The sequence below is a fragment of the Colias eurytheme genome, chromosome 21 (genome assembly GCF_061535395.1).
Source record: "Colias eurytheme isolate Ceu_HAF_F1 chromosome 21, ilColEury1 Martin Lab GWU primary, whole genome shotgun sequence".
In the NCBI taxonomy this organism is placed as follows: Eukaryota; Metazoa; Arthropoda; class Insecta; order Lepidoptera; family Pieridae; genus Colias; species Colias eurytheme.
The window spans coordinates 1,459,493-1,486,540 of NC_143000.1; the positions used below are offsets into that span (position 1 = coordinate 1,459,493).

The following is a 27,048-nucleotide window of genomic DNA, read 5'->3' on the forward strand; positions in this document are numbered from 1 at the left end:
CGCGGCTTCGCCCGCGTGGTGTTTTAATAAAAGGTAGCCTATGTTCTTTCTCAGGGTGTAAAGATTGTCTGTGCCAAATTTCATCAAAATCGGTTGAGAGGTTTAAGCGGGAAAGCGTAACAGACAGACGGGCAGACAGAGTTACTTTCGCGTTTATAATATTAGTAGAGATTGACATTACATTATATTTTGAGACATACTTATAAAAATGATTATTCTATAATTCCAGGAGCCCGTTATGAACTCGTATAACACGGTGGAGGTGCTTTCACCGAACCCGCCCTCAGAGCCGACGATCGAAGACCAGAACTTTCGCACCACCAAAGATGATCTGTTACAGCAAATATCTAAGGTAGTTATTGTTTAAGTTGGTTATAGTGTGTAGAAATATAGGATGATGATGCTATTAACATTTATTTGTAACTAGCGGTCCGCCCCGGCTTCGCCCGTGGTACATATTTACGTTTTCTCTACATAAAAACCATCCTCGTACTTCAAGGAATATAATAAAAAAAGAATTATCGAAATCGGTTCAGCCGTTCTCGAGTTATGCGCTTACCAACACATTTTGCGATTCATTTTTATATATAAGAAGATGCAGAAGTATTATCATCGGCATATTACGAAGCTGTTGGTTCTTTATTATGTTAAATGAATAAATACTTTAATTTACTTCAATTCCTTGATATACTTGAGGATTTACAATGACTAGGGCTTTTTGGATATGTCTCGACTAAAATAATATGTATTTTATTTTAAATAATCATCAAAACTACAAAACTAGTATTTAAAAATGCAGTGAAGTAGTAATAATAATTAATTATTACATGTAAGCAAAGCTATTTAATATTTATTAATGTTCTGATAATCTTTTGTGCATAGTTTGCGTTCAATTTATTAATTATTATTTTTTTAGAACTAATTTTGATTTTAATTAACAAGAGTTGCATTCTTGTATTGCTGTGATATCAATAACATTTATTATCATTGTTTTAAGATACAAGATATTGTTTATGACCATTTCTTAGATATTATTTTAACTATCTTCTAACATATGCATACAGATATGATATCCCATGATTTTCTAAATAAATAAAAATAACCAATATACCCCATTTTGCCTTCCAGGTGGATAGAGAGATGGCGCTGTCGGAGGCCACGTTAGCCAAGTTAAAGAAAAAGCAAGAGGAACTAGAGCAGACGGCCTCCAAGCCGGCAGCCGCAGCGGAGCCCGAGGAGGCTCCGCCCCGACACAGGAGTCTGCCGCAGTGTATATATGCTGATAATAGGAAACGGGTTAGTGATTATTGGAAATTAATATATATAAAAAATCCGTGAAACTTTAAATCAAGTTAGTGTTAGTTAAACATCGCTTTAAACACACTCAAAATCAAACAAGAATTTGACTCAAACTATAATGAAAACTCACTCACGTATATCTAAAACAAGTATCATTAAATTAGAATTGATTAGAAGATTGAAAGAATAGAAGAAATAATATTTTGAGGAATGGTTGGTTAACATTTAACTTTGGAAACTAAACTAAAGTGCTGGCTATAACATGTTATACTGGAAGAATATGTATAATTAATCTATGACGACTACTTTGCAATACTTTTAAATCATAATACATTTTTATTTTATTATTGTTCTACCAATATTTAATGTGTTAATGTGTAAAGGGTTTCTGAAATTCGAAGTATTATAAATATAAAGCAATTTGAATTTGAAGATTGTATTTGTACTTTATCTAACTAAAAAGATTATAATAATTATATTCCTCTATTCCAGGCGGCAGCAGGGCACGCAGCGCTCGCGCACCTCGGGCCGGAAGTGACGTACCCGCTGTACAACCAACCGCAAGACACGCTCATATACCACGAGAACATCCGCAAACACAAGAGCTTCCGGAAACGGTTAGCAGACCATTTGCGGGCTGTGAGGCTAGAGGCGGAAAAGGTTGGTTTGAAAATGTGAAAAACTATGTTACAATAGGAGATTATAGGTTGGTGTTAGGCAAAAAATTGGTGTAACTACCAATGGGTTGGTGTAATTACTAAGGTTATCTAAAGATTTTTGTAAAATACAATCTTTTTTATTACTGTAGGTATGTTGTCCATGAAAAAGGATTTGTGTTTCACTACAAACTGATTTTTATGCACTGCTTAGCTTCTAACTATCTGTATGATGGTAAAAACATGATATAATTTACCCTTTAAGCATGATTGCCATACAATACTGAAAACAGGATCCTACAACTTTATATATATTTTACTAGCTGTGCCCCGCGGTTTCACCCGCATTGCTCCGCTCCTGTTGGTCCTAGGGTGATGATATATAGCCTATAACCCTTCCTCGATAAATGGGCTATCTAACACGGAAAGAATTTTTCAAATCAGACCCGCAGTTCCTGTAATTATTTATTTATTTATTTTACAAAGGATAGCCAACAATTGTTAACACTAATTATAGACATACAAGGAAAATGCAATTTAACAAATCAAGTGCAACAATTAATTATAGGCTAACACCACATGCCTTTAAAAACGGTTATGATTTAAGAACAAAAAAAAAACTGATAGCTACACAAAATAACGTTTAACAATTTTCAATAAAATATCTATTTAAAAAATAAAGTCAGTCATATTAAAATTATCGCTTTCAAACAAACAAATAAACTCTTCAGCTTTATAATACTAGTATAGATGCAGCCGCTTAATAAGTTTGAGCATACTACAAAGAATAACACAATTATTAACTAAATAATTGTCTTAATTTCCAGAAAGAAGACGCATTAGCGGAAGCATACAGTCGGCGAGCAGCCGAATGGATGCGTCGTGTAGAGAGACTGGAACAAGGACAGAAGAGGAAAGCCAAGGATGCAAGAAATAGGGAGTTCTTTGAGAAGGTATAATTTTAATTATTGGTTATGTTGTACTAAATGATATAAAAACATATTTGGCTTTAAGTGTAGGTAGATAAATAGGCAATATAACAGTGTCGATAGAATGAAAATTAAATAAGACACTGATTCCTTAGACGGAGTAATTATAAAGTTTTATTTTAGCATATAAATCTGTAGCATATAAATCATATCAAGTTTTTCTGGAACACTTAAGGTCTACAAACTGTTAATAACAAAAAATAAAACATTTCTCCGACGGCCGCGGCGTAGGTTCCTCCTTAATTATGATTAACTTCTAATTAACTACCTATTCGTTAATAGCTATATCGTTTACTAATTTCACCAAGAATATACACTAACAACATAAATTATAACTATCTAAAGATCAAACAAACTGAACTCATAAAAATCTTCCAGGTATTCCCTGAACTCCGGAAACAAAGAGAAGAGAGGGAACGTTTCAACCGACTCGGAGCCCGGGTCAAATCTGAAGCGGAACTGGAGGAGATAGCTGATGGTCTACATGAACAGGAGCATGAGGACAAGAAGATGCGGTCCCTTACTGTAGTGCCACCGTTGCTCAGGGATCCTAAGGAGCCCAGACCTCTGCATCTGGATGTTAATAGTGAGTATTGTTTACCATTAAAATTACTATTTATTTATTTAACACTTTATTATGCAAGAAAACAATTTTATAAAGGTAACAATATTATATTAAATAAGAAATCCCAAAATATATCAAAAATGTTATATCTCATCTACAAAACCTATCAAGCCACGTTCAAACTCCCGTACTTGCCTACTACTCAAAAAATAAAAATAGAGCAACGCCTGGCAGATATGAAAAATTTACATTATTTTGTAAAAGTTATATACAGTTCATCATATAGCGTGGCTACAGCATGCGTCGCCTCGCTAAAAATCGATTTTACGTGTGTTTATAGATGTTTCACATCAACATAATAACTTTAGAAAATATTTCTAATAATAATTCATTGTCCACAGAGCGCTGTATAGACATGGAGACGGAGCACAAGGAGCTGCAGCTACGCAACACGTGGTCCCCGGGCGAGCGGGAGCTGTTCCGAGAGAAGTATCTGCAGCATCCCAAGAACTTCGGACAGATCGCCTCCTTCCTGCCGCGCAAGAGCGTGCGGGACTGCGTCAGGTATACCATCAGCTAGTACCACACGACCATCAGAACTTTACAGAAATATGTCGAATCACGCGTGGTAGGGATAAGAAAAAGATGGCGCGTAACGGAAAAATGTCACGCGTAACGAAAAAATGTTACACAAATTTTTTTTCCAACCCCAATAAAGAAGTTTCACTTCAGTAATTTATTTCGTTTTAAATTTTACACAAAAGGAGCAGTATTGAAGTGAAATTTCTTTATCGGGGTTGGAAAAAAAATTCAGTGTAACATTTTTTCGTTACGCGTGACATTTTTCCGTTACGCGCCATCTTTTTCTTATCCCTACCACGCGTGATTCGACATATTTCTGTAAAGTTGCATATAGTAAATTATTTTTGAAAAATAAGGTCATAAAGAAGTTTCACTTCTTACGTGTGTACACGCACACATTTTTTTTGTTCTCCTACTAAGTTAAAGACAAACAAAAGACGCTCTGTCTTAACTAACTATTGAATATATTTATAACTAGCTTCCGCCCATGACTTTGTACGTGCATCCCCGTTTTTCCCCGTTCCCGCAAGAATTTCGGAAAATTCTTTCTTAGCGGATGCCTACGTCCTAACATCTACCTGCATGCCAAAGTTGAGCCCGATACGTTCAGTGGTTTGGGCTGTGTGTTGATAGATCACTATATCAGTCACCTTTGAGTTTTATATCCATACTAATATTATAAATGCGAAAGTAACTCTGTCTGTCTGTCTGTTACTCAATCACACCTAAACTACTGAACCAATTTGCATGAAATTTGGTATGGAGATATTTTGATACCCGAGAAAGGACATAGGCTACCTTTTATTGCGAAATATGTACCACGGGCGAAGCCGGGGCGGACCTCTAGTAATATATAAGTTTTATATAATAATATATATAGATTTCTCTACAATATTATAACTTGTAAAAACTTACAAGAACAAGTATCCTTTCCATAATCTAACTCCACCCCGCAGGTTCTACTACCTATCGAAAAAGGCGGAGAACTACAAGCAGCTGCTGCGGAAGCCCCGCCCGCGGCGCCACGCGCGGCCCCGACCGCCGCCGGAGCCCGAGATGGCGCCCGGGGGCTCCACGGGCGTCACTACGAGGTTACAGCGGTCGCAGGGTATGTTGTTTTGTTAATAGATGATTTTAATGCATTTTTTCTAAAAATGGTGGTCGTTGATCAACCGACTTTGAGGAGATTCTCAATTTTGACTGTGTTTTTTAGATTGAAGATAATTATATTGACTGTATGTATGTAGAATCTTAGTGTGGAATGTACTAAGAACATCTTAATTATCAAAGCCAGACTATTAAATATATTATGTCACATATGTCAAACTATTAAACAAATATAACCGGTGAGTGTTGCATAATACATTCATTAAAATTAGCCATATTTTCCTGAAAGAAATGTTCAAAGTCAGCTGTATCGCTCATTAGAAAACTCTGCATAGAAATACACGCATAAGTAGAGTTTTGTTTCAGACGAATTTAAATCAAATTAAATTATAGCATGATCAGGAGTCTAATTTTACGTTATTAAAATATTATACAAACTAAAGTGTAAGTGTAGGTGTTATGTGTTTAAATGTGATGTGAATAGTAAAGTGATATTTTAAATAATAATATCTATTTGTTCAGGATCTCGCGCAGTGGACAAAGAATCGTCAGAAGAAGTTGGTGTGGGTGGTGTCGGGGGTGTGGGAGTGGGGGGAGTGGGGGATATCAATGGTATCCCCATGCCACCACACGCACCGCCCTCTGCGCATCCCTCCAGGTACGATATGTTATTTTACAAGCCTTTTATTAAGTTGCAGTGTATGTATGTTCGGGTCAAATCTTGGAACTCAATTTTTACCCGACTATGACGAAGCAAAAGGAGGAGTTATTTTGGCCTGCATTTTGTGGGTATGGATGTTCATCTGTTCCCTCATAACTTCTAAACTAGTAATCATCGTTAGAAGTCTCTTCGTTGACCGCTGGTGGCATGACGTCACGATAAAATAAAAACAAGCAGTTTTTTAATTTATGTCTTCTAAATGTTGTCAGCTTTGTGTGTTCATTAGCATTTTGTATACCGCACCAGGATATAATGTGATTTAGGCTTATACTTAATACATCTATTGATGATGAAATGTTTTATTTTATAAGTTTAAAGCATTTTTCTTGTCCATAACCTATTGAAAAAATAGAAATTACATGTTATAATATGGGAATGATACATTAAATCTAAGATTTTGATTCAAATTAATGAATTCAATTCACGATACAAAGTTTAAATACTGAAAATATATAGAGATAAGTTTAATAATATTTCCTGAAAGATTACATACACACATATTGTATTCCAAACTATAATAAATGAACATAAACCTGAAATTTGATATTAGCGCCATCTACTGGTTAGTTAAAATCAAAACTACTTTTCTTTCGCAAACAATTATAATTCGCATGCAGTGCCATCTCTCGCAATAACTTTGAACTAAGTAACTTTACTATTGCCTAATAGTTTCTGTAGGTTTCATTTAAATCACGAGAGTGAGTTAAAATCGAAGCTCAGTTTCAATTTTAGTTATTTGAAACATGTATTGATAATAATCATAATTGAAGCAGGCACAAATTCTAAATATGTAGTTTCATGAGTTGTTGTTCTATTGACTATTCTCTAGAATCCAATTCGAACCTTTTTATTTAAATCACGACAACGATTCATAAAATCCTTTATTAAACTATTCAAAAATAAAAGTATCTAATGAATCAACGATTCATTGTTTTTGTAGGTATCCAGAACAATTTGTTTTTGGAAAACAAGAAAAGAACATTAAACTGTTTCTTCAGTTGAAAAAACAATATCTAACAAGAATTATTTTAAACAGATATATACTGTTATCTAAACTAATATTATAAAGAGGAAAGGTTTGTATGTATGTATGTATGGTTTTCACGCATATTACTGGACCGATTTTGATGAAATTTGGCACAGACAATCTTTAGACCCTGAGAAAGAACATAGGCTACCTTTTATTGCGAAATATGTACCACGAGCGAAGCCGGGGCGGACCGCTAGTATTTTATACAGCTGTTCTAACAGTTCATTTAATAAATAGGTAAAATAATTTGGAAAATCCAAAAGTGCACGCCTCATGATTTTTTTTTAATAAATATTTATTAATTATTATTTTTGTTTATTTAATAACAATTAAACCACATCGAATCAGACCCTGAAAAATGAAAGGGTTCTATTCCTGAGCATACTCAAGCGTAAGAGAAAAAAAAAGACTCGATTAGTAAAGCATTTCGGTCGCTATCGTGTTAACAAGAAAAAGGATCCGCACATACAGACACACGGACGTCCAAGACAGAACTTTTTTAAACTGTTTTTTAACTAGTTTAAATAACAAAAATGACATCAAAAATATCATGAACGTTAAAAATAGTGTTTTTTCTTAATATGTGTGTGTATGTATTATCTTACAAGTGCAATGTATGATACATAAAGACATTTTAAGTTTGAAAAATCAGATGTTTTGCGCGAAGTGACAGTAGTACCCACCTCAACGCTTCGCTTATGAGGCGTGCAAAAATATTATAAAATTTATTTACAAACAGGTGACATAGCTATCAACCCGAAATTTGCTAAATTATAATCTAAATCCTCACGGGAGTTCCTTGTGTAGAGAACAAATGTGGCCATCAGACCATTCAAATTTTATTAAATTATCTTCATCAGATCATTTTTAATACAATTACATGGAAAATTATCCGAAAAAAATTATGTATAGTGTAGTACACACCAATCCTATCTAGTATAATAAATGCGAAAGTATGTTTGTGTGTTTGTTTGCCTCTCTTTCACGTCACAATTGATAGAATGATATGCTTCTTGTATCTGGAGATAGTTAGGAGTCGAGATCGTTACATCTAGCCGCGGTGAAATATTACATTTCCTTAGAAATTTCCTGTAAATACGCGAACGAAGCCGCGAGCCGCAAGCTAGTTCACCATACAATGAAATATAATCCAGCCCATCATTAATTCAGTTCTCGCAAACAAAAAGCAAAATAAATACCGCCAATACACAATCCAATCACTTGAACAAACAACTGATGTTGTGTGGGCAAAACGTCGATAGCTCTGCTTTATTCGTATTTACCATGCGAGCTGAGCTTTTCTGTTCTATGGAAATATTTAATTTTCTTTAAAATATAATTGGTTCTGTTATAGACTACAGGCCCATGTTAAAAAATTATGGGTCATTTGAACTGTCCACCTAATTCTGACTTTGTGGACCACCATTTTTGTACGGCATCTGTGTCATACTATTTCAATACTGCTTTTAATCCATTATTCCGCAACGCCGTACAAAAATCATGGAGATAAGGGGAACAAAATCTCAACCTGTACTTTCGAATTCTCATCTGCACTCAGGTGGACAGCTTACAAGTGACGGCATAGTGCTGAATCTTATTATTTTATGCTCTTATATCGTTCTATATACGTCACTGTAGTGGTTCAAATGACCCATAATTTTTTCAACATGGGCCTGTAGTCTATTAACCCTGAAAGGTAATATTTGGGTGCTTCTTAAAACGAGTTCATATCAAACACTAAAGTACTTACTTCTCTTTATTGCCTACCTACATTTAAAATAACTATTGCCGATATTAAGTTTTTACGACAAAATTATCTGCTTTGAATTTTACCTTCTAGTTCTACCGAAATAAAGCCTCCTAAATAAAACTTATACGAACAAAAAAGTAGGAAGAAGGAGCGCTTTTCCTGGCGATTTCGATAAAGTCATGCGAATCTGATGTACAATGATGTGTGAACAGTTTACAAATCCTTTACATATGTGGGTAGTTACGTATATTGTAAATCTCCATATAAAAGATACCTATACTCTTGCACGATGTTAACAAACTAATTATACAATCAAAGACCACTTTACGACGCTCAGTTTTTCCCATCAAATCTTACACCAAGCGAAAAAAAATTCAAGCGGCGAATCTTGGAACCGCAAGGAACCTCGAGCGCATCAAATTTATTTCTAACAAAAATGTAATTTGAATAAAACGTTAAAAGCCATGTTTAACACACGCAAAGTGGCTCGTTTGTTTGCCCACCACTCGCGTTATGAGATCGAGGATTTCTCATTTCATTAATCGTTTAAAATTCATATTTTTCTAGCAATCCACTCTGTTCACTTTTTTCTTCAATTTGCAGTCTGCAAGTTTTGTTTCTCTTTAATTTCGCTTATAGCATTCGATATTATGTTTTTGTTTGAACGGTTGGAATATTATTATTGGTGATTGGTGATAATATATTAAAAATTATGTATGTTGGATTTAGTTCAGCTTAGTGATCGTGATTTTAAACTTTTTGGACCTTTTCCTAAAGATTGTACATTCGCCAACTTGCATATTTTATTAGGCGTATATCATGGCACAAAATTTATGTGTGTTGTAGTAAATAATAAGGTATGTTAAAAAGCGCTAAAACTAAAGAAAGCATTAGGTATTCTTATATATAACATTCTCTGTACAAATTCATCTTTTCACTGTTCCTTATTTCATCATCAAACAAAATAACAATATATTCCCCTTACAATATGTTCAATAAAATATCTCCAACTTCAATTAAAATAATATTCTTCAATTCACAAATTCGCCGTGGTCCCGCGGGACGGTCCCGAAGACGGGGCGTGATCGCGATATTCGTGCGTGTGTTGACAATCACTCCAGCTATTATTTGTCCAAATGTCCCCGGGGACATACGCCTTGCTCTAGTGTTGCGATCGTGTCGATGGTTAAGATTTATAGATATATGTCCATAATATCCATATGTTTTTTTTAAATATGGTTTTGTATATGGGTATTTTTTACTTTTATGTGTATAGCTTTTAGTGTAGGTAGTCCCGTGTCCCCAAGTGGGGTAAGGGGCAGATTCATACATTTGTTTCACTGATCAATTTTATTTAGGGACAAGTAGGTGATCAGCCTTCTGTGCCCTGTGTGTATAGCTTTAGCATCATGTTAATTCTCGTTTTAACCAAAATTTATTTCGCGTGTATTGGAATTAGTTTTAAAATAAACTATTGCCACCAACAAACTATACTTTTCTCTCAATTGATAACGAAAATTCTCCAAAAACCAAACAATTTTCGATCAGCTATATTACTTATAATATTTTGAATTATAAATACAGGCAGAATTTTAAACTCGCCCGTTACGTCTTGCTGTTCGCATCCCTACCGCTTGGTTTGTTTAGATTTTTACGCAAACACGCGGCAGCCCATCTTTCTAATTGCCTTAATTAAAGCGCCCAGTGCCGAGGGGGGGACGCTCTCACGAAAAAATACTTTTTTACAAGCCAGTATTGATATTTCATATCGGTGTCTTTTTTATCGTATTGTATGGGTTTTCGATTTTTTTGTTTGGTTTGGTTGGTTGTAAATATATGTGTGAATTGGTAACTGTTATTACTTAGCTTGTAACATATTGTTATAGAAGCTTATAGGTAGGTGTGAGAAGTTTTTATTGCTCGAATTTCCAATGCGTAAAAATGCACTTGCATAAAATATTAAGAATACTAATATTCGTAATTTTGTAACCTAGCAAGAATTTTAGTAAAAATTTCAAAGAGGAAGAAAGGCAATTTATTAATTTTAGAATGTATTTATTGGCATGTATTATAATGTAGAAAATATAATTTATCGAAGCAAATCGGTTGCGATTTGCTACTCATACTGACACAATTAGTAATTAGTCATTACTAATTACACAAGTTATCACTTGAAAATAGTTCAATTCAATAAGCAGCATCCACAAAAAGTCCATAAAATAAAATAAACGTTTAAAAACGTACTACATATAATCCGAATTATGATCGCAAACAGTACCAAGATTAATTGAATAGCGGGTTACAGTCGGGAGTTAATTACCACCCTGTCTATTAATTGGCAACGGTTTAATTGCGTTCAAATATGCCGCAGCTAGCTCTGTTTTGTTATTCACCGACTGCGGAATTGGGGGTTCTGTTGGTTTAGTTTTTTGGTAAAAGTTGATAGGTTTGAACGTTGATAAAATTGTCGGAGATATGTTGGACGATCGTTCTAGATTTTATTTAATTATCATAATCATAATCATTTATTCACCATACATACAAAATTAAATACATAGAAATCATTATCTTAATTAATACACCTACATTAAGACAGCTTGTATTGTAGGCCTGCAACTCTTCCTGATTGCAAATAATTATTTGTTATAAAATCAACCCTCTTTTTCGATTTACATTAAGACATCGTTGGTTTAAGATATATGTATTTAATTATAACATCAGTTTCTAGTACACATTCATCTTCATTCATCTTATACAAATTCTAGTACTCAATATATATTTTTTCCTAATTTAAGCTTTTCCCAGTCATAAGTAATTACCCAATAACTAATTTAACTATCCTACCCACCTGATAATCAAAAATTAAACTATTAAAACGACAACATGAGATTAACAACGCGCGGCGCACGGTACGCCGTACAAACATAATTATCTCAATTCTCTTTACATTACCATCTGCCCTCCGGCCCCGCAATCACCGCTTCATAAACACGATTGTTTCAATTACTCTTTTTTTAATTATAAACTGTTTTATTAACTTGCCGGTTTAATTCGGCGTGGTGGAGTGTTGATTGCAGGTTAATGTAATGTGATTATAAGATAGTGGTTGATTGGTTTAGTAGTAGACAAAAATATAATGTAACGATGGGATGAACTTAATAACTGGTGAATTAAATGTTTATGAAGGAATAATTCATGAAAGCAGTTCTTAAGTTTACATTCTTTATTTTTGAGATGGATAGATGATAGGTCTAATATCTTGATTCTCTAAATCTATAGGTAGATATAATATTGCTTTTGCATTTGACATTTCGTTCACAATGCAATTATCACTACAGTGACATTCTTCAAAATTGATCATGCAATTTGAACCAAAACCAGTGATTCTACTAACCACAAGCAGTTTACCTTACTCTGCCCCCTATATTCAAACTAACATATTCCCGTAGGTCGGAACTAAGCACACCACCACTACCACCGTCCCCACCACCGGCGTCCTCCGCCCCGCCGGCCCCCGTGGCGGGCGCGCCGGGCGGCGGGCTGACCCCCGCCCTGACCGCGCCCGCGCTGGCCGAGCCCGCAGCTCTGCCACCCGCACAGCCCGCCAGCGGCGCGCCCGCACAGCCCGCCAGCGGCGCGCCCGATATTACGAGAGGTTAGTGTGATGATGGATGATGATTTTTGTTGAAAACTTTTTAATTCAATATAATTTGTGTATTGTTTATTAAGAAAAGTAGCACTGTTTTTAAGTTATTTTAATTTAAATTGAAAAAGTACAATGAAAAATTAAAATTATAATAATATGTTGTACCTAACCTACCTAAAACTTGACATAATCGAAAAGTGCGATCAAACGAATAATTTTATTAATCTCGAATATTGACAAGAAATGTATCAAAACTGCTAATTTTTTTATGTTTTGTATAAAATAGAATATAACCTAATATGTAACATGTTTGTGCCCTAGATCCGCCCGTATCATCGAGCGCGAGTATAACAATAACGAGCACAGCGTGTCCTACGGTCACGAGCGCAACGAGCGCGATCACGACCGCTGCGAGTCCCACGCCCACGAGCGGCAGTACGACCGCCCCGAGTACTGGCGCGAGTACTGGCGTGAGTACTGGCGCGAGTGCGGGTACTGGCGTGTGTCTCAGTGCTATAAGCTTGCCGCCTGGAAGTCCTGCTGCCGCGCCAGCTCCTCGCACGCCGCCGCCGGACACGGCGAGGGATCTCGTGGAAGCGACAAGTGCTACATCTGTTATTACTGTGAGTTCGTATGAATTATTCTAATTTGCTTTGTAAGTCAAGTAACTAAGATATAAAGTTTTTTATTACATTAAATAATTTATTTTAAATTTATACGTAATTTATTTATTGAAATAAGTAATTTCGAAAATATATAAGTAACAGTTCTAGAAATATTACCCTTTCTATTTTATATGTCCGTGTACAAGTTAGATCACGATATCTCTAAAAACTATAGTTTGGTCGGCTAAGATCGGACGCATTTGCCGAAAATTTTATACGTACTGTATTTTTTATTTTATTTCTCATGATTCGATGTCGTTTTTCTGTTGCGGTCAACTGTAAATTAATGACAAAAAAATATTGTTTAACCCCTAATTTTTTGGTTTGCGTAGATGTTATCTATCTAAGCAAATTAAGAGCCTAAAATGTAGACATTTTTCGACTTACCATAGTGAAGAAAATAACAGTTCGGCCGAAGATCGGACTATGTAGTATCTTCACTTCTATGAGTTCAATAATAAAGTTCACATTAGGAAAACATCTGGACTTACGTCCATACATTGAGCATCAATGATTGGGTCAGGAAATTCCTCAAAAATTTGACAAAGAAGTTTTGCCTGGCCGGCCGCAAAGTGAAGAGAGGGGCAGAACAAAATGGCGGATCTAGTAGTGTTGGCAGCAGTAGAGAATATTGCCTAGTTTGCAAGTTATTCCATGCATCCGATCTTATGTCACATCCGATCTTAGGCGACCCAACCTTATTTTACTTTTACATCTACAGATTCTACATTACTTTTACATCTTCAGTTCTTTATTCATATCTTGTAAGATTTTTATTATGAAATAACCTTAAAAATTGTATTTTATCACGATTAAAAATAAAAAGTAAAACTTCTTACTACACTACTTTTCACTGATTTTTTTTACTTTTATTTACTTAAATATCTGTACGTTATCTTTAAATACCTGTAAATGTACACGTATCATAAAGTAACTTTACACGAACACGTCTAAACATGTCCATGTGTACAGACGGCAGCGAGCGGCTGCAGCAGCCCGTCGGGGGGCCGGGCCAGCGCGCCGCACACGCCGCAGCCCGCGCACCCGCCCACGCCCACGCACCCGCCGCCCACGCCCGAGACCGGTTAGTGTTGTGTGTTGTGTTGTTGGATGTTGTGTGTTGTGTGTTGGATGTTGTGTGTTGTGTTGGTTAAGTGACATTATTAACGTTACTTACTTTCACAGTAGGTCTAAAGTCTTATATGTTTCATTAGCCAATATTATTTTTCTAATTTAAATTACCATCATCCTTTAACTGTTTTCTTTCTTAGAAGATTCAATAAATACCTAAAACGGTGAAATAATTTTTGACATCGACCCAGTAGTTCCTGAGATTATCGCAAATAAAACTTTTATGGTTGAGCGTGGTGGCTACAGCATGGATCAAAAATTACTCTATAAGTGGTCTTTGAAATATATTTTTTTCCTATTTTAGGTATTTGTTAAATATATTATTCCAATAAGATTCTTCATACCTAATTGATTTAACTTTTGTGTGATATTTGATAACAACGTAACTACCATTAAATAAAATATTTCTGTATCTTTTTGTAAAATATCGTAATCGATAAAACTGAAATAATTCTGGATTTGCTTCCATTTTGCAAATGAAAATAAAATATGATATTAATGCCTTCTCTGCTTTTAGATATACAATTTTCTTTAATGAAATAAATCTACACGTTACTCATTTCATTTTTAATAATTAATTTCACACATGATACTCAAAGACAAATTATTGCAATTCAACCTACACTTAAAAATCAAAACGTCCTTTATATTTTTTATTAAACAAAATATACCTAATCTTAATTGTATTCTCTACCTACACTTATTGAGATATTTTGGAGAGTATAGTATCTATTTATAAATTTATAACGACCTTATATAGGGATAGGTTATACCTAGAATAGCTAAATTTCATTAAAATCTAATGGAAGGTATTTCTGGGTAACATGATTCGTTTATTCAATTTGAGTCAAAGTTAACATTATTCGCCAAAACATTAATATCGTAAATTGTTATAATATATGGGTAATTATAATTAAATCAGTTATGCATTTCATAATTTAATTATAGTAAATCAACAATAACGTAAATCTTAATTATCTTACTGCAATAATGCGTAGGTACTAAATGCAAGTAAAAAGTATATTATATTATTTTTTGTATGTTTAAGTGCACGTATCTTTCGTATATTTCAAAAATAAAACACACTTATTTCCATAACTTTATTTTATTTTCATATATTAAGATTATTTGTTAAAATTTAACTTTGGTTTTTAAGCTAATTAAAATTACATTAAACATACATGATTTAACACTATCCTATCCGTGAAACGAAACGAATCCGTCGTATTCAATGTGACGTTTACATTATTTTGCACTGTTGCACTAATAATTTGGCCACTCACGAATTAAATTTAAATAACTAATAAAACATAATGATCTACGCGCTCGAGGTCGAAGGTTCGGGGGAGTCTTGCGTGCTTTCTTCCGCGTGACACCGCTTTCGGTGCTTGTGCACAAAGTAGTAGGAAGGGAACTTGGAGCCGCACGTCTTGCACGGGTAGTAGTGTATGGTGGTGCGAGCTGACTTGCGGTGCCGGCACGACCAGTCCCTCTCTGGGGTAGTCTCTCGCCACGCCACGTTCAGAACTCTGCTGAAACGAACTGGCCCATCGCAAGAGGCTATGTCCAAAACGGCCGTTTGTCTCTTCGGTGGATCGGGCGCTTCTATACGCTCGACGTCTAGTTCGCTCGAAGTGGTCGATGATGGTGAAGGCGGTGGTGGGGTAGCGGGGGGCGATGGGGCTTTGGCCCGGCGTGGGACGGGTCTGTGGGCCCCCGGCGGCGGCACCGGCCGCGCCACGCAGGGACTCGGCCCGAGCCACGCGCGGTACAGGGACAACATCGCGCGAGGGCTGCTGCGAGCAGACTGAGCGCGAAAATCTTCTCCCGCCACTTATATAGCCGCGGCTTCCCGCCAATTAGGGATGCTCCCTGTGTCAATGTTTCTTTATGTTTTAATTAATCTTTGGTTCGACTAGATTAACTTTATGCTGATGTTTAGCGGGATTCATTCTATTAGCTCTGTAATTATAACTGATTATAATGAAAGCCATAAAAGTACGGGCAAGATCATTGTTTATCTGCAACAAAAAATGAGGTAGGACAATTTAATTTGACAATAGATAAGCTTTTTTTACATTTTGCTTAAATTTGTAAATTACCTAAAACTGTCTAGTCTATTGCCATATTGTAATATTGTGAAAAATTCCAATATTAAATAATTCAAGTTCGTCCCGTACACCACCAGGGATCCGCGCCATCCATTATTTAATTAAAGTTGACACAAATCGTACCGTCACATCTCGACCGCGGTCTTTCCAGATCATTAATAAAACATGAAGCTTGACAATTTTTCAAAAGATCTCAAACGGTATGAAATATTCCACTCTATACAGTTGGAGTCTCGGCAAACACTTAATTCACTTAGAGGTCCCTTGCCGCGGGCCGGGGGCCTCCGGGACGTCCATTGTGACTGTGGTTTTTGCATTTTGAATCGCGACTCTATTTGACGACAGGGAAGATACTATTGTTCGTAATTAATGTCTTGGACGCGCTTTCATAATGATAGGTTCTCATAAATTAAATAGATATTTATCCCAGATAAAGAGGATGCCGTTAATTACCACAAAAGCTACAATATAGCTATTATCTTTCATAATTAACGTGATATTCTTATAGCTTCGATCAACAGGAAAATATCCTATACTTTAACCCGGATAATATAATCTACACTAATCTATAGAACCCCTTTTCTCGGTTTAAAAATTTGTCGATTTCCAGTCACGGACACCATTCATATAAATATCGGAACAAACTAATAATAGACAAATTTTCAAACTAATTTTTCCTCACATCGTGTAAAGCTTTCACTTCCTAAAAGGATAGAAGATCCCAAAAGAATACCACCAAAAAAACAGCACTACACCACCAAAACAAAGCCATCATCCACTCACACAACGGATTGTTAAGCTCAAAACGGTGCATTACAATCAATTCAATTACAATCGGGCGGTTGAGTGCTGATTTGGTATTCCGTGTGAGAGTGTCACGGCTTAGCGTGACGGCCCTTTGTGCACCTGTCCTTGTGTACAGGATAGATCATGTGGGATATTCTTTTGGTGTGTGTGACATTGTGACACTTTAAGATGTGTTTATGGTGGGATTTGGCTTGGTAAATAGGTGGATACGTTTTATACAGGGCAGACAAAAGATAACGGACAAAAATTATAAGAAAGAGTACCAAAAGCCGAACTAAATGAGGCGAAATTGGCAGTTTTGACAAGAATAGAATCCTTAATTTTACAATGTTTTCATAGCCTTGTGTTCGGTACCTTCCGTTATGTGTGTATTCTTTAATACTACAATTATGAAAGATCATCCACATAAGTATAACTCTGACTAGCTGACCCGTCCTTACTCAGGTTTAAAGGATCACGATTCTAAGCGTGACATGAGATATGATGCCTTGTATATTCTTTTGACGTCGAGATTAGGGACTTTAGAGATCGTGGAATATACTAATGCATTTTATGCTATCTTTTCTACGAGGACAGACCTTTTGGAAATCCAAAATTATTATTGTCAATATAATTAAACTTATTAGGAAAATTTATTAGCTTTTTTAAATGATTCTTAATTTCTCAATTATTCAAATAATTACTAACAATTAGCAAAACATTAGTCCACATTAAATATAACTCAAAAGGTCCCAAGTACGTCTCTAGCAAAGGGAAAAACACAAACAAACAATTCATACAATATTCAAGCACACAAATCATTGAATTGGACGGCGTTTAATCTGCAAAATGTCTCTGCTGTTTGCATACAGAATAAACAGGATCTGTCGGCAGCTCGTTAAATTGACACGCTTCACGGCTTAAGCAAATACACGACGATACTGTCAAATATGGAGCTCATTTTTAATCGAGGAATTGGATATTGACTATTCATATGGAGTGAGGTTTGCACAGGGAATTGGATTCCTCGACATGTTACGTTACGGTTCTGGGAAAGATTTTTCAGGAATAAGATGTTAGGTTTTGGTTCTTTAAATACTATTTTTCTTAGTATTTCGTGTTTTATTTTGTGGAAAAAATCTTTTTTACAGATACCTGTTTATTTGTAAGAAACTGATGGTTAAAATGTTGCACAGTAAACCTAAAAATTAAAGAAGATTCAAAATAATCCTGAAATTTATATGACCATATTAACTTTAGCAATGAAAGTCATTTTTTTGTTTTAATTTTACTATAAAAACGAGCTTAAGACAGCCATAATTTCTTTCAAACTTTAAATTATCCAGATAAATACGTCAAGTTATTCAAACAGGCGTGTAATAAGTGCTGATTTACAGCAAGTTGAGTGAAGCCAAAGAGATGGATCCAATTAGTGCTCGTTCAAACATCGGTAATTGGGGGATTAATTGCTCCAGGATTTATATAGCTGGATGTGGCCTTCGCTTTATACATATTTTAGTGATTTCAACATTAATGAGAGGCTGATGAAATTATTAATATAGATTAAAGGATTTAAATTTTATATGAGATTATAAGCCTGCTAGTTGATTATAGGTTGACAATAAGACGAAATTATATATACATAGTTATGGATGGACAAGCCTTATTATTTTTTTGGTAACTTGGATTCCTTGTTGAATTTAAAAACTAAAAATAGCAAGCAATTCAGACAAGCTAGATAAAACAAACCAGATAGAAATGTGCAGATGATTATAACGGACATTCTAACAACGACCATAGTTATTGCAATAAAATTTATTCACATTATAAATTCTTCCCTTTTATGTCAAAACACTAGAAACTATTCGCCTACCAAAGAAAATACCTCTTGGTAATTTCTAATTTTATAATAACAATCGATATTCCAAATTGAGCTTTCCATTCTCCTTCAAAAATCAACATCGTCTTGTAATTTTAACTTGGAAAGTCTTAGTTCAAGTGGAATGTTAAGGGAGAGTCTAGCGTTTAAGATAAACTGTGTTTGCGGAACCTCGTCGCTAATTAGCTGAATATACTGTGGTATTACTACACTTGCATTTAGTTTTGGTGGGTGAATCGCTTTCGAATTAGGGTTTAACGAATTAGTAAGTAGTATTGCATTATAAAGACTATCCATTGTAATTAAAATTCTTTATACATTCTGAAAGCTATTTTTCTGTAATTGGTGTTCTATTAATTCAATTTTTTAACCATCGTACCATTAAGCTACGGAAATTCTGAATTCGTAGCGTTATTCAGACATACATATATTATACTTATATTTCATTGATTTGTCTGTATTATTCCATCTATGTTAGTATTTCAATTTGAGGATATTTTTCCCTAGTTTACAACGCAATAATAGTGAAATAAATTAGAAATACATTCAAATTACACAGTATGAAAGCACGAGTATTCCAGAATAATTATTGAATAAATTTGCAATGCTGTTAGAACAAGCTGGCTACAATTTAGCATTGCTGAGCCAACAGAACCGTTAAATAGTTAGAACTGCAAGAGAACTAACACTGCCTTTATTTATTCTACTCTACATTTCACCTGCTATTTTTCGATCTATTTAGATATAGTATTGTGATTTTCTAAGCTATTAATATCATTAAATATGAATTGTATCAGTTTTAATCATTGTTCTTGGAAGTTAGACTGAAAAGGACAATGTTTAAAAAATTATACATTCTGGGCATTAGACATTTTTAAAGGTAAAAAATATTTAATGCCCTTATATTTTGCATAATTCCTTAATTATATCGCTAATATTAAATATGAATATTTTTCTATTCATCATGGATTGTGATTTATTTCTAAACTTCTCTCACATAAAAGAATTTGGTTAAGAAGCTACCCTTCCCAAAATCGTGTATGATTATGCCACACCCTTTTACAATCAAAACAACAAGGTATTACAATAGAATTATGTCTGAATAATTAACAGCAATGCACCGTCAGTTTTAAGTGAATCGTTTGGCCCATCGGGATGTTAATATTGTACGTCTGTCTGGTATAGTGGGATAGGGATATTAGTACTTTGATGTTTGGCTGGGTAATATGGATTGGGATTTGGGAATCGTAATTGCTGATGGTGCAGTTTACACATATTATACGAAAACATTTGTGAACAGGTGTAACTAAATAATATGACCAAGGCTCAAAACTTTGTTGATCTTTAGATTTTTGTAGTGTTTATCTTTAGATTTTAAATTGAATTATTGGTAAATTGAAGTAACGAATATCTTAGGCCATAGGAACAGAAATGAGATATTGACAGATTATTTGTGACCCTTATAGAAGTATAAGTACTTATCCCAGTGTCGCAGATATCTAGGAATAAATAACACAATATAAACCTATATTCTTAAATTATATTATTGTATTCCAACAGCAGTGACAGAACGCACGAGTACCCCATCATCAACAACAACAGCAACAAGCATCAGCACGGTGCCCGCGGGCGAGTGTGCGATATGCTGCACGGCGAACGCGACGCGAAGCGTGACCGCGACCAACGCGAAGCAATACGGGTTGGACGCGAACACTGTGGGCGAGAAGGTTAGTTACTGATATGTTACAATAAATGCTGGTTTGAACACTTGCTGATAAGCCCCCCTATGCAAGTGGCTTTCTGTTAGCGTAGCGTTCAATAGAATAGACTACGTATGTATGAGATTGACGTAAGCTGTAGATACGTTTATCTAACAGAAAGCCCCTTGCATAGGGGGGCTGGTCCCTAATAGCCTGTATGACACATTTCGATGTAAATTTTCAGGTAAGACTAAATTAACTTCACCAAATTTTGTGAAACTGGTTGTAGATACATTTTATACTTACTAAGAATTGAGCGATATATTGGTCTTTCGAGTTATCCCATATTTATGTTTAATTAAACAGCAGTAACAGAAGTTAAATTTAACTTCTGCAGTACTTTTCCCACTTTAACTCAGCTTTTGCAATACTTTTCCCACTTTAACTCAACTTCTGCAATACTTTTCCCACTTTAACTCAACTTTTAAAGTACTTTTCCCAAGTTAAATCTGTCGTGATATCGGGTGCAGGTGTGCGAGGGCTGCCACTGCCAGTTCGTGCGCGCGCGGCGCGTGCGGTGCGGCGTGCGGTCCTGTGCGGGCCCGCGCGCCAAGCGGCTGCGGCACCTGCCGCCGCGCTGGCACGACCTGCCCCTGGAGGACAAGCGGCCCATTATGGATGAGTTTCGTTAGTATTTATTTGTTTGTTTGTTGTTTAGGAAAATTATTTTTTTATTATGATGGAGTATGTTAGTATTTACTGTCTAATTAATGAATTTTTATTTGAATAGATGTGACTGTTTTGAGCTTTTTTTAAAGGTAGTTAAAAATTAAAATGAATTGATTCGATTAACATATTTTTTATTTAATCTTTGATAGATAGGTGTCAAATTGGTCAAGATAGTTTTTGTTTTGAACTTTGGTTTATTCATTCAACATTTAAAACAGAGATGATTTTACTACTATTTTGTTCATATGTTGTGGGTTATGATTTAACATTGTTATAGTAGTTCTAAGTAATAATTAGATTTAAAGAATAGGGTGGTTATATAAGAACGATGAATGTTTCAGTTCACAATCTACTTTTAGTCTCAACTAATATAACAAGTATATTAACATAATATTCTCTATGTACAGAAATACCAAGCACGCTAAGCAAGTGCTGCCTAACCTGCTTCAAGCGGATAACACGTCGTCTAGAAGCACTAGGGGGCGCGGTTTCTGAACCAAGCGAGGAAGAAACCGCTCGTTTTCGAGCCTTATTACGGGAACACGGGCCCGCGTGGGACCGCATGGCGGCCGCTAGCGGGCGCTCTGCAGCCAGCCTTAAAGCGTTCTATTTCACATACCGGCGCCGGTTGCAGCTGGACGGGGCCCCCGGGAGCAGCTCCCCGGGGTCCGACACGGCGTCCGCGGGGTCCCCCCGGGCCCCGGGGCCCCGGACGGACGCCGCGGCCCCCAGGCGCCGCGCCCGAAGGGACGAGTACGACTCGTCTGCGACGGAGACGGCGGATGAGGAGAACGATGCGCCGAGTGCTAAGGTGTGTTATAAGCGATTTAAATAAAAAAAGACGTGTGGCACTCGGGGACTGCCGCGGTAAAGCTATTGCATGCTATGCCTTCAAGCCACACCTCCGTGCCCGTCGGAGTGGGGAGCGTGAGGTTTTTCGTTACGCAATTTCTGGATTCGGTCCCCGCGCTCAAGGCCCGCGATAGAAGCTATGCAATAGCTTAAAAAAAATTTGAAATTTATGATTAAGAGTGTGATCAATTTTAAAGAAAGCTTTAGGCAAAGGAGTTGCTGAAAAGTTTGGAATGAAATTTATTAAAAAAGTAACAGGAATGCATGTATGTCAAAACGAGTAAAGATTACCTATACACCAAATAAATTAACAAAAATTACATAAATTTGGTTTACATACTATTAAATCTCATCGCATAGGTAGCTACAGATATTCGTTTACAATGGATTTATCTTAAAAATGCCGTTCAATTATTAAATGTAATATAAACCTAAAATTTTTAATACATATTAAAACTCAAAATATTAAAGCTCACTTCTTTCTTACACAGACGGCAACGAGCGACGTAGCGACATCTCTAAACCAATCCTGTGCGGTAACATCCGCAACAATCAGCACGGCCACGAGCATGGGCGCGAGCGTGGGCGCCAGCGTGAGCACGAGCGTGGGCGTGGGCGCCAGCGTGAGCGGGAGCGGGCCCTGCGTGAGCGCGGGCACACCGCTCACGGTCAGGGATGTGGTGTTGAACATGATTGAGGTCAGCCTTATGAAGAATCCAAGGCCCCCGCCACAGCCGTTGCCACCTAAGGTATTTATTTTATGTTATTTTACATATTTGTGGTATTATTTGTTAAAATTAAGGATAGAACAATTAGTGATCTTTCGTTTGTTGTTGGATAATACTGTTTCATTAGCTTGGATAGATATGATTTTATGTCAGAAACCGTTTTTTGTTTTTCATATTATTTTGTGCTTGTAAATTATTGTACAAATACCTATAGCCTATTGACTTGTATAATTTTGAATAAATAAATTGTGCAATATTTTTTACATTTAATCACAGAATTAAAAAATCTTCACAAATCTGCAACAGGAAGACGAAATTTATAAAACTTTCTGTCAATAACATGAAAAAACGGTATATAATAATATGTTTGTTTGTTCAGCCGAACCACGAGCTGGCTACGCTAACGGTAGTGAGCAGCGCCCACCACAGCGGCAGTTCCCCCGCACGGCCCCCCACTTCCACTGCGGATGCACCGGATTTGGTGCTGTTGCAGGTATGTGATAGTTATTTAACTTGGTGATAAAATAACGTGGAAGGGACTGATTTAGAAAAAATAGTACAATTTAAAAAAAATAAACTGATTTAAGAAAAAATAGTACAATTTGAGTGCTTAGAAAATTTGTTTGTGATATTTATATCATTTTCTTAACTACAGTATCATTATTTGTTCTCTCGTCTGATCGATGATTTTCATTTAAAAATTTGAGAACTAGTTGCATGTCATTTAATTAAAAAAAAAATTGCAAATGAAATAGTCGAAGTGAAATTTTCAGAAGTAGAAAATAAAAAATATTTATTTTTATATTTATTAATAGTATGTCTGCAAATTATTTTTTTACTTTACATAATATAATGTGTATGTTTGTCTGCAGGTGGACCGTCCCCCCACAGCAGGAGCCCCGGGGTCAGGAGGGGCGGATTCCCTTCTTGACCTCACCGTCAAAAGGCCGCGCCTTGACAGACATCCTCCGCCCTCTGTTAGTATATTATATATTATATTATGAGCTACTATATTCAAAATACTATAATTATGGTTTTGAAAATATTTATCATGGCTACTATTTGGGTATTCCCAATAGAGAGAAAATACACTTTTTATAATACACTAGCCGCTCCGCGCGGTTTCACCACCGTGGCTCTTCTCCTGTTGGTCGTCTCGTGATGGTTAATAGCCTATAGCCTTCCTCGATAAATGAGCTATCTAACATCGAAATAATTTTTCAAATCGGACCAGTAGTTCCCGAGATTAGCGCGTTCAAACAAACAAACTCTTCAGCTTTATAATATTAGTATAGATAGTATGTAGTAATAATATGGATTATAGGGTACTTCAGCATTGTTATAAATCATCCGTCTCTGCTTGAGCTATTATTGTGCTATAAATTTTCATGTTTTAAAAAAGCGTCACCCAAAAATAATACATAACAGATATGACACATAGTTAAATCGTATATTATCATAATAACTACCTCTCATAAAACAAAAATTAAAAATCAACTAATTTCCACAGCCATACCGCAACGCGGAGTACCAAACCCCCTACCGGCAACCCGAACGCGAGTCCCCCAACCAATACGCAACAAAACCCAAACCCGTTGCCTCCCCGCGGCCCACAATCAAGCTCCCCAACCCCAAGGGGTCCATAACCCTCGGGACCCCAGTGGAGAGCCGCTTCGAGGCCCAGCGGACCCCGCCGGACCCCAAGACGGGGTCCATAACGGCGGGCACCCCTGTACACAACCCCCACCACTTGCAGGATAAGAGATACTTCGATAGCAGGAGGCGGAGTCCCGGGGGAGCGTACTATGGCACGAATCAACCAAGGCCGCAGTCACCATCGTTTTCTACGGTGAGAATAAATTATTAATGGTTAAAAAACATGATAAAATACTATTTTGTGTGAAATTAATTTGGAACAACAAACATTGTGTTAGAAATATTAATATTAGTGTCATAAAAGTTTACAAATATTTTTAATACAAAGAACGTCTAACGTTTTTTCTATTCTTTATATATTTATATTTATAAAACATTTGCATGCCATAAAACCAAATATATCATATTCTACAAAGAACGTCGCTTAAAAGATTATATTTCGCAAAAATAATGTAACTGTTGGTAATTTACATTTAACCTAGTATCATGTCAGTTTAAACAACACAATTTTTTACCTATTGGCATTTATTTGCTCGCATACTAACCAAGAAAACAAATATTTAGTAAAACTATTTATAAAAAATAATACCGCAAACGAGCAAACACTATCATAAATAAAAAGACGGGTTGCACTGGGGTAGTGCCGGCAGAAGTGAAAACTTGATTATTAACGTTGAGAATGTTTGATATTTTGGAATGGTATCCGTCTTACGCTTTTTCGATCAGGTCACGTGTCCTGACGCGAGTTTAAGATTTTATACCCAACGTCGCTAAAGAAGTTTTCACTTCAAAAATATTCTATAATAGTGCAAAATTGTGACGTCTAATAAGTGTCTATTTTCCAGGCACCAAACGCAGCAGTAGCTCGAGGTCCCTACGGGTTGGAACGGCGGCAGATCATGCTCACAGACTTCATCACCTCCCAGCAGATGCACAGTGGGGCCAGAAGGGAGCGGGAACCCCACCCCCACCCCCAACCCCATCCCCATCCCCAACCCCATCCCCACCACCCCCACCACCTGCAGCAGCAGCATCAAATACACCAGATAAGGAGGGATAGAGATACAGTGTCGGTGATACAAAGGCACTCCCATGCGTACTCCCATCCACATCCTCCGCCTGGTACGTATAAATAGCAAATAGATCAAAAATAATAAAAAACATTAATACTTAACATATTCATAATGTATAGATAGACAGACAGAAGAATTAAAATGATTACGTATTACAATTTTAAGACTTAAAGTTGCAATGTTAGTTAGGTATATAAGAATTTGTAGACACGCAAATACGTATTCATACGCACTTACTTACGCACGTGCTAAAAGTAACAGCAAGGAAACACAAAAATGAAGTATACTGACTATATACACATAGATAGACAGAACAATTAAAAATTATTAAGTAACTACACTAAAGAACTTAAGTTGCAACGTACATGTTATTGGCACGCAAATGCGTACGCACATACGCACGCACTTACGTATATGCCTCTAATCTAAATACAACAAAAATTGTCATAATACAACTATTTTTGAAGTGAAAACTTCTTTAGCGGCGTTGAGCACTTTTTCTGTAATGGGTATAAAATCTTAAACTCGCGTCCAGGACACGTGACCTGATCGAAAAAGCGTAAGACGGATACCATTCCAAAATATCAAACATGCTCAACGTTAATAATCCAGTTTTCACTTCTGCCGGCACTCCCGGAGTGCAACCCGTCTTTTTTTTTTCAATTAAGCCCATCCTTCCATTTATTATCTTTTTTTTCATAATATATATTATTTTCCACAGGTCACGAAGCCTTCACCCAATTAGTAAACGCGGCATCCGCGGCCGCAGCCCTACCTGTCCCTCGGGCAAGGGAACCGGAGCCCGAGATGCACCACCACCACCAGCAACACCAGCAACACCACCAGCAGCAACACCAGCAGCATCAGCAACATCAGCAACATCATCAGCAACACCCGCAGCATCCGCAACATCATGATATTAGGTAAGATAATCGAGATCAGCGACGTGTTACACGCATATCGTGTGAAGCATTCTTTTTCGTGTTCATCCATCATCATGGGTGTCTAGAACATTATGACGTCAAGTTATATTCTATTTCGTATGTTAGTCTCCTTCAATTAAGACATTTCCAACATTTGAAAATTTAAGTGGGTTTTGTATTTTGGTGTCCAAATTAGCGTAGAAATTTAACAATTTTATAAATTAACTAGCTTTCCACCCGCGGCATCGCCCGCGCAGTTAAAGTAAAACCCGAATAGTTCCCGTTCCCGTGGGATTTCCGGGATAAAACTTATCCTATGTCCTTTCTCGTGTATCAAAATATCTCTATACCAAATTTCATGCAAATTGTTTCAGTAGTTAAGGCGTGATTGAGTAACAGACAGACAGACAGAGTTACTTTCGCATTTATAATATTAGTATGGATTTACTTTATTTAATAGTAGGATTGCG

General features: G+C 36.3%; 2 protein-coding genes across 5 annotated transcripts in view; one reads left to right on the plus strand and one right to left on the minus strand.

Annotated features, from left to right (window-relative positions):
* The window catches only part of Smr (nuclear receptor corepressor smrter), a 132,333-nt gene that overhangs the window by 100,316 nt on the left and 4,969 nt on the right, over positions 1-27,048 (plus strand). For all 4 annotated transcript variants that reach the window (XM_090114718.1, XM_090114717.1, XM_090114715.1 and 1 more), the window contains 20 exons: positions 230-352; positions 1,129-1,296; positions 1,792-1,959; positions 2,783-2,908; positions 3,323-3,530; positions 3,911-4,073; positions 5,048-5,199; positions 5,721-5,856; positions 12,149-12,354; positions 12,667-12,968; positions 13,983-14,094; positions 20,478-20,644; positions 21,148-21,304; positions 21,754-22,157; positions 22,690-22,947; positions 23,306-23,419; positions 23,799-23,903; positions 24,437-24,775; positions 25,428-25,704; positions 26,377-26,578. In XM_090114718.1, the coding sequence (XP_089970844.1) occupies positions 230-352; positions 1,129-1,296; positions 1,792-1,959; positions 2,783-2,908; positions 3,323-3,530; positions 3,911-4,073; positions 5,048-5,199; positions 5,721-5,856; positions 12,149-12,354; positions 12,667-12,968; positions 13,983-14,094; positions 20,478-20,644; positions 21,148-21,304; positions 21,754-22,157; positions 22,690-22,947; positions 23,306-23,419; positions 23,799-23,903; positions 24,437-24,775; positions 25,428-25,704; positions 26,377-26,578 (3,887 nt within the window). The remainder of the gene's footprint in view (positions 1-229; positions 353-1,128; positions 1,297-1,791; positions 1,960-2,782; positions 2,909-3,322; positions 3,531-3,910; positions 4,074-5,047; positions 5,200-5,720; positions 5,857-12,148; positions 12,355-12,666; positions 12,969-13,982; positions 14,095-20,477; positions 20,645-21,147; positions 21,305-21,753; positions 22,158-22,689; positions 22,948-23,305; positions 23,420-23,798; positions 23,904-24,436; positions 24,776-25,427; positions 25,705-26,376; positions 26,579-27,048) is intronic.
* LOC149898909 (uncharacterized) lies at positions 15,378-15,924 on the minus strand. Its single transcript, XM_090114719.1, has one exon. It carries the CDS (start codon positions 15,922-15,924, stop codon positions 15,460-15,462), a length of 465 nt encoding a protein of 154 aa, XP_089970845.1. The 3' UTR covers positions 15,378-15,459.

Coding starts and splice junctions, on each gene's coding strand:
- LOC149898909 (XM_090114719.1), bottom strand. CDS start 15,924: ATGTTGTCCCTGTACCGCGCGTGGCTCGGGCCGAGTCCCTGCGTGGCG.